The sequence below is a fragment of the Neomonachus schauinslandi genome, chromosome 15, assembly GCF_002201575.2.
Source record: "Neomonachus schauinslandi chromosome 15, ASM220157v2, whole genome shotgun sequence".
Classification (NCBI taxonomy): domain Eukaryota; kingdom Metazoa; phylum Chordata; class Mammalia; order Carnivora; family Phocidae; genus Neomonachus; species Neomonachus schauinslandi.
The window spans coordinates 59322509-59331076 of NC_058417.1; the positions used below are offsets into that span (position 1 = coordinate 59322509).

General features: G+C 59.5%; 1 protein-coding gene across 1 annotated transcript in view; it reads right to left on the minus strand.

Annotated features, from left to right (window-relative positions):
* Positions 1-320: 320 nt before the first annotated feature.
* Positions 321-8568, minus strand: part of OGFOD3 (2-oxoglutarate and iron dependent oxygenase domain containing 3) — a 22073-nt gene continuing 13825 nt past the window's right edge. The window contains exons 7-9 of the mRNA XM_021680752.2: positions 7685-7838; positions 4030-4153; positions 321-612 (exon numbers count right to left, since the gene is read on the minus strand). Of these exons, the coding sequence (XP_021536427.1) occupies positions 476-612; positions 4030-4153; positions 7685-7838 (415 nt within the window). The 3' untranslated portion in view covers positions 321-475. The remainder of the gene's footprint in view (positions 613-4029; positions 4154-7684; positions 7839-8568) is intronic.

An 8568-nucleotide genomic window follows, 5' to 3' on the forward strand; every position in this document is an offset into this window, starting at 1 on the left:
GTGTCCGGTGGGACTCATGCCACCGGTGTCCTAGGTCCTCGGCCCGCACCTGTCTCCCAGAGCTGCCTGCGCCCTGGACCTCTTCTACAGACCACGGCATCGTCCACATTCCAAAGTCGGTCTTCAACGGTCCGTGGTGCTTTCTGAACTTGGACGAGGCCCGGGCGAATGCCCATCTATTCACAAACGGGAATTTCCACCCAGGGCCCAGGGATCCCTCCTGGAGGCAGGCGGGCATGTCGGCTCGCTGCCGATTCCTGGGCCCGACGTTGTCAGCACGCTGAATCAAACACACGGGTGCTTGGGGGTGAAGAGCCGCTTCCCCTAATTTACTTATAGACGAGAAACGATTAGTACAGCAGCAAATCAACCTCCAGGTGATTCATAAGGCACCTTGTTCAATGGAAATGGGCCGAACTGGCGGCAGGGGGCATCTGTCCGGCCGCTGCTCCCGGGGAGGGCGCCGAGGCCGGGGCTACGTGAACACGGGGTCTGCAATGCCGTGGTCCGGGTTGCAGGTGAAGGCGATGGTGACGGCGTAACGGGTGCCCCAGTGGACCTTCTCCACGCGGTGCAGGTTCTCGGACCCCGAGGTGAAGAAGGACACCCGACCTGGGACAGAAGAGAGCAGTGACCAGGAGGCCACACATACGGCCAGCCCTGACGCAGCAAACGAGGAGAACGGGACAGGCCCGCCCGCCACGGAACGGCTGGGCAGGACGCAAAGCAGGCGAGGCCGCCAGAAGTGAGGGGCCCCCCAGCCCCTGTCCCGGCCCTCTTCGCGGTGGGCGGGCCCAGACTTGGGGCGAGGTCCTGCCGCCGCCCAGGGCGCCCCGACAAGCCACGAGACCGCCCCAGGCCCACCCCTCACAGCCTTTCAGGTCTGACGCTTAGGACCTTACTTCTAATCCCACGTCAGACAAAACCAAACCCTGCAGAGTGATGGCAAAGCTTTAACCAGGAATCGGGGAAGACGCGTCAAGACAAGGCCAAGCGCCTCGCCTCGTTAGCTCCCATCAAGTGGGGACAAAAGGCGAAGACGTGGGGAGAGGCAGCTTCTGAGTCAAGAGGAGGGGGTCCTCCAACCTTCAACAGACAATTCCACTCATTGGCTTCCGTCTTTAACTGGCCTTGCACACAGCACCATAGATCTTTCTACAAGGGGGCTGACCGTTGCAAAGCCGCAGGGGAGGAACCTGGAATTCGGCAGGCACTGTGGCAACTGCATTTCCCTTCGAAGCTACTGCTGGAAACGCGACTGCTTCCTTCATACTTGCAACTCGACCATAATCTTTGCAAAGGAAAGGAAAGTCCATCTCAGACACTTGCTGCTTTCTCGTTGTAAGCAAAGAACTGTGCTCTGCTTGGGAACAACAGAGCAAAAGAAATCGTGGACACAGCGGAAGCCGAGTGTGAGCCCGGTGGCTCCTGGAGCTCACACACAGTGCCGTCCCTGCGAAGGAAACACTCTTTCCCAGAGCAAGCCGCACGCACAACACTCTCTGAGACCCACATTTTTAAAAGACATCTTGTCCTCAGTCTCTTGCACTTTGATTCAAACCTGAGACACCAGACAAGCAGCCAGGCCTGTGTGCACGCCCGTCCATGCCCTCTGCCCCTGTGCAGAAGGACACGGCAATCAAGTGTCTGTTGACATGCAGTAAGAGTGGGGGTCTCCGCATCCCTCCCTGCGCGTTGGCACAGTTTGCAAACAGAGACCTTGGGACAGTACAAAGCCTCCCACCGTTCATGCTGCTGGAGCCTCAGAAGAAGAAATGAATATTGGGGCAGAAAAGGAGGACTTGAGGAAATGATCACCCAACTTTCCCCAATGTGACGAAAACCTTTGGCTTTTAGTCCAATAAGCATAGCAAACTCCAAGTGGGATAAATATAAATAAGTCCATGCCGAGGCCCAACACCATGGAACGGATGAAATGAAAGATTTCGGGAAAATCTTGGAAACAGCAGAGAAAAAAGACAGTGACCCGGTGATGGCGACTCTCTCAGCAAGAATGGAACCCGAATAAAGGAATGATGTTTATAAAGAGAAAGGAAAATGCTATCAGTCCTGAATTTCACAGTCAGTGAAGATAGCCGGGAGAACAGGTGAAGGCCGAAGGAAAGCGGTCCCCACTGGAAACCCGGATCTACGGAGAGGGTCCCGGGAAGCATGAGCAAGGGGGAAAGTGTGAGGCGCTGTGGCTATTTTCCTGTGGATTCCCATGAGGCCGAGGACGCTGTTGGAATGGATGCCAACTTTCATGTGGCCTCGCTGGCGGGCGAGCCGCGCTGCATCTCTCGCCCGGCAAACGCCGGTTCCCGTGACGTCTGTGGGCATGGACCAGCCTCGCTGAGCCCCAGGCGGGGATGGGACAGAGGGAGTGTTATAAAATAACCTGGCAGACCCCCATCTTGCCCACCTGGAGAGAGATTCTCGGGGCCCCCAAACGCCGGTGTGATGACCTGTGGAGAAAAGCGCGACTCGGGCCGTGCGGTCCTGCCGGAGCCCCTCTGTGCTTTCTGCGTGCAGCCCAGCAACGGAGCTGGGAAGTGCGCAGTGGTTCCGATAAGCACAGGCACTACAGACGTGCTCTGCAAGAACCCAGTGGCAGGCTACTTGTCACCAGAACCACGAGGAAATTACCAGCAGAGGATGAAGTCACCATCTCTGTGGTGACCAGCAGGCCAGCACCGCCAACACCACATGAGGCAAAGAGCAAACACGGTAACACTGACACTGGAGGGCGGGTCTCCCAGAACCACGTCCCCCAAGGCCACGTCCCCCAGGCCGAGTCTCCCAGGGCCACGTCCCCCAAGGTCACATCCCCCAGGCCGAGTCCCCCAGGCCAAGTCTCCTATGGTTGAGTCTCCCAGGGCCACATCCCCCAAGGCCACATCCCCCAGGCTGAGTCCCCCAGGCCGAGTCTCCCAGGGCCACGTCCCCCAGGGCCACGTCCCCCAGGCCGAGTCCCCCAGGCCAAGTCTCCTATGGCTGAGTCTCCCAGGGCCACGTCCCCCAAGGCCACATCCCCCAGGCCGAGTCTCCCAGGGCCACATCCCCTAGGGGAACATCAAGTTGTCTGAATAATACTGCCCACGTAATTCTATAAACATGAAACATTTCAGAATTCAGAAAAAGGTACTTACTGGCTTTTTACATTCTTCAGTAAATGACTTAAAATAAGATTAGCTCAGCAACTGAGTAACCAAAAATGTGAAATAATCTCAGTTTTTGAGGTCCTTCACGTCCTTTTCCTCTTGGGCCACAAGGGTGTCTCTTGAAAGCAGTGACAGGTGACACCCAGCCTTAGCACCAGAAGCTTCTCTGGTTCTTAATCTGTTAAGCTGCCGGAGCTGCAGGGTGTCTGGAGGCCCCTCCTGCCCGCTGACTGAGCCGGGTCTGCACCTCTTCCCGTGCTCACCACAGAGGGAGGAGAGCAAACCCTGAGCTGCTTAATTCCCTTTTTACAGCTTTGATTTCCACGCTACTGCGTGTCCCACTCAGAGCTTCGACAGGGAGCGGTTTGGACCCACTGGCTTGGTCCCACGGCCGGCAGGAACATTCTTAGCCAACCCAGGAGGGCAGCCTCTCTGGTCTGACTGGGCTCCCACCAGGCAGGCGCCCAGTGAGCAAGGGAGCGCAGTGAGGCAGAACAGGTGAGACGTGGCCGCAGGGGGCGGCGCGGCCCAGGAGTCTGGGCCAGGTGTCCGGGCTCTGCCTGTGAGTCTCTGGGAGTCCTGGCTGGGGCTGCGAACCCAGCCTTCCCCACAAGCGCCAGAAGGGAGGGGACGGTCCCTCTGCTCAGCACATGCTCACGGGCCGCTCTGAGTGTCCGTGCCGTGCTGGGGGCCCTGGGGACTCCAGGACCACCTGGTCTGGGGAGACACAGAGCGGGAATGCACTGCAGGAAGTGGGGGGCTCGGGGGATGTGCAGCAGTGACCTGGGGCAGCGGGCGTGTCCAGGTCAGCAGATGGATGGCTCGCCCAGCTGCCTGCAAGCCCGGGGCTGCCGCCTGAGGGTCCTACCTGCTCTCGGCTCCACCGTCTTGTTGGCCCCCTCCTCCATGAACACGAATCGGCCCCCGCCGAAGTCGTCCAGGTAGTCGGAGAGGTAGAGCAGTGAGGTGTAATCGAAGGAGCCGTAGGTCACCTGTGGGCAGAGCGTGAGGGAGCACGTCAGCGTCCGGGCGCTCATGGGGCACACCAGCCCAGAAGGCCGCGCTCGCGCTTCCGAGGTCGGTCAACAACACATGTCCGCCTCCTAAATGAGACCACCGGCTACCTTCCCGACCACAGACACACCGCGGTCAGGCCCGCGGTCCTGCGCTTTTGCCTGGGGCTCCCGCACAGCTCAGATGCAGCGCGTGCGGACGCTCGGCCGACAAGCCCGAGCCACAGCGATTCCCGGGACGGTGGCCGTGTCACCCGCTAACCGGCAGCTCCCACCTCCCACGTCCACACACGGAACAAATGCGGCAACGACAAGTGCTTTTGCTCTTTCTTCACATGTGGGGCAGCCCCAACCTTTGCTTCTAACTGTAGTAAAATACACGTGCCATAAATGTGCCATTTTAGCCAGGGGCACGAAGCACATCGTAGTCGCGCAGCCATCCCCACTGTCCGTCCCCAGAACTTCGCCTGGCATCTTCCCAAACTGACACCATCCCCATTAAACACTCCCGGCCCCCACCCTTCTGTCTCTGTCTCTGACAACCCCGGGGTCCTCATCTGGCGGACCCTACAGTGTCTGCCCTTTAGTGTGTGAGCCTCTGCGTAGACGCTCTTTGGGCAGACCGCGCGGGCAGTGCAAAGCAGACGGTGAAGGGCGGGGTCTGGCTGAGGGCTCGTCTGAGCACGGACCCTCTGATGACCGACCCCCACCCCTGGCTTGGACGGAGGGACGTAAACAGGAGGCGGCTATCATTTGTTCCCTCAGACGCCCTGAAGTCTGGGAGGCGAGGCACTGTTCGTGGCCAGGGCAGACAAGGGGCACCACGTGGAGATGCTGTTTTCTCATCTGCAGGGTTTGGTTTAGAACCTCAGGCTGCTGAGGAGAAGCTGACTGCACTTCTCCAAGGGCTCACTCACACAGATCGGGATCTGGTTAATAAAGGGAACCACCGAGATATGCATTCTTTTCACACAAAGATAGTGATATCGACAAACAAGGAATTTTAATCACATAATAACATTTTCCAGGCTGATGAATAGTTGTTAGCAAGTGTGGGGTAAGAGATAAACGGAGGAGTCTAAGAACTGCAGTCCAAACCGTCGCCCCCCAGCCCTGGCGCACAGCCCGACTCTCTCCTCTAAGCCGCCGGGCTGACAGCCAGTCGTATGTGATTCTATTGACACCTGAAGGCATCCTGGGAACGACTCAGAAGCCCCAGGCCAGTCTCACGTGCCATATTTGATCAAGGCTCGAAAAGCCTTCTCCCCCTGCAACCATCTCTACCCCCATCACCATGACAACAGTCACCTCCTGACGGGAGGAGGGCCGGCCAGCAGAGCTGCCATGGTGCCCAAGAGCAATGTCACCATCTCACAAACTTGGCACCACGCAACGTGAGGCTGGATTCCTATACACCTGGGCGTGTCCGCATCCCCCACTAAGACCCCGACTCAGGTTCCCCTTCTCCAGAATCCCTTCTCCCAACAAACACCAGAGGGATAAGCCTGCGAATCTCCCGGGGCCGGGCTTCTTGAGCAGCTTCTGCAGTGAACCTCACGTCCATCAATCATACGTGAGCCACGTAAAACCTGAGAGAGACCCCGTGCAGTGGGCGGGGAGCCCAGGAACCTGACCCCCTCCTACCCGCCCACCCCCAGATACCGCAAAGGAACCCTCAGAACTCGTGTGAGAACCAGGGAGCTGGTTGGGAGTGGCGGGGGTGTCTCTGTTCCTGAGCTGAGACAAGAGCCTCGCGGATGAGGAGCAGATGCCACGTTCCGGAGTTCTCTTGCGTCTGAGGACATCTTTTTGCCACGTCCACACGGGAGCGGCCTGTGGCTGCTCGTCTGACCCCGGCTCCTGCAGACCCTTCCGTGGCCTCCTGGCTCTGAGCATCGCTCTGGAGAGCCTGAGGCTGCTGACATGTGACTGGCGGCCAGTCTCCTCCCGCCTGAGGAGTATTCTCTTCGAAGTTGGAGAACGCAGCCGGGCCACGCCCAGGGTTGTTTCTCCTGAGCGGACTCCTCGTGGTGGGTGGAGGGCTGTTCCTCCTTCGTGCAGGAGATCCTCCTGGGCTCCGGCCCACGGCGGGGGCTCCCTTCTCCGTATGCTGGACGTTCCCGTCCGTCCTCCACACGCATCGTCTTTGCCGTCAGCACCGTAAGAACCACTTCTGCCCCTGCAACGTCTGTGATGATCTCACGGCCAAGGTCGCACCTGCCGCCTGGTGCAGTGACGATTGGCGGTGGTCACCCACAGACCAACAGCTGCCACAGCCGTGAGGGGCAGGGGGACGGGCTGGACCACAGCGGCCCGGACTGGCGTCTGAACACACTGCAAGCAGACACTGGGCCTCCCGCCGTGAGGCCAGAAATCCCGCAGTCCCAGCCTGAGTCTGGGGAGCCCCCAGAGCATCGCTGGCCCGCTGGGAGCCCCTGGCCACAGACGCCACTTCCATTTAAGCTGGCTTGAACTGATTACATATTGGGGTCCTCGGTTTCACTAACCACACCCTTGTGCTCACGGCCACGCGTGGTGCCGCCTCCGTCAGCCCAGTCGAGATTAAACAAAGGCTGAGCATCTGGCTGGGTTTCAGAGCTGAAGCCCCATTTGCAAGCGTGCGTCCCAATCTGCCCTCATCACTCATCCCAAGCTTTCCGGGTATTTTTCACTTGCTTCTTTCGTTCTAGCATCAAGGGACACGAGGGACGGTCCTCGGTCATCTGAGCACACCTGCAGCCCTCAGGTGACCCCGGCAGCACGCTGAGAACACGGGGGGGCGTGGCTGCAGTACAGATGGGGATGGGCTCCAACTCAGCGGGTCGAGATCACTGATTAGCTGGGACTGTGCAACAGAGATCAAGGACGGGAGATCCAGAGGATCCTGAGTGGTCGAGAGATCTTCCTGTGAAGAGGCGGGATGCGGGCGGAGGGCAGGCCCAAGGGGAGGCCACCTGCAGCTGTGGGGACGACAGAGCTGCCTGGGTGGCACGTGGTGGAGCTCACGGCTCCAGCGGACGCAGCCACGGAGGACAGGGTGCCACGGTGCCCACCACTTCCTAGTGCACATTTCACTGTCCCACGGGGACGGGTTTTACCTCCTTGATGACATCCACGGGGTTCCACAGGGTTTAGGGCCCACCCCAAATGTCAGAGAGGAAGACATCTAAAATCCCAACCACACTGGGCGCCTGGGTGGCTCAGTTGGTTAAGCGACTGCCTTCGGCTCAGGTCATGATCCTGGAGTCCCGGGATCGAGTCCCGCATCGGGCTCCCTGCTCGGCAGGGAGCCTGCTTCTCCCTCTGACCCTTCCCCCTCTCATGTGCTCTCTGTCTCTCTCATTCTCTCTGTCTCAAATAAATAAATAAAATCTTAAAAAAAATAAAATAAAATAAAATAAAATCCCAACCACAGAAACGCCACAGGGCAGATGCTCCGAAGCCCAGGCCGAGCCAGCTCTGGCAGGCACGGACAAGCCCCAGCACCTGCGCCGGAGGGTGGGTGCTCACCTTGTCGACGTGTGCGTGCCAATACTCATCATGAGCCGTCCGGGCTTGGGTGCTATTGATGCGGGAGAAGAATGTGGGCTTTGTCAGGTAGAGCGAAGACACACTGATGCCAAAAGCCTGGGCGATCGTGAGCTGGACCCTCTGCCGCACGTCCCTGTCGGGAGGACACATGCATCACCCAGGAGCAGTGCGGCCCCCGGAGAGAACTCTCCACAGGTCCCGCAGAGCCCACATAGTGCCACGCTGCAAAAAGACACGGACTACAGGCCAGCCGCCAGACGGACAGACACACACCCAGCAGCCTGGGCCTGTGTGAAGGGACACCACGTGCAGGACTAGGAACTGAGCACCGATTCCTTGCAGGAATGGCCACGGCACCAGGCCCGCTGGGGACACTCAGGAGCAACAGAGGAGGAGAGCGGCCCTCTGCATCGCGTGTGCGTGTTCCTGAGCGGGGCAGAGAGGCCCTCACTGGGAGCTACAGTGTGCGCAGCCAGGGGCTGGGGCCACCGCCTGCCACAGCAGAGGGGTGGCACGCCGTGGAGACACCGGCCCCTTCCTCGCACGTCCAGGGGGCTGGGCTCCAAGCCCTGCACACGCAGCTGTGGGGCGAGGTGCCAATGGAGCATAGCCCCCCACGTCGGCATCCACAGTGGGGGCACCACCTCTGCCTGGACCGCTGCTGACCTGCACAGCCGAGCTCCAGGGAGCCGCCTCCTTGTGGGAGGCCAGATGCAGGGGAGCAGTGCTAGACGGGTTGACCCCCGTCTTTCAGGTAGACACACGACACCTGCTGCCTACCCACCCACCTACACGCCTCTACACACATGTGCACACGGACCTCCCTACACACACCAAACGTACACCCTTACACACGTGTACAC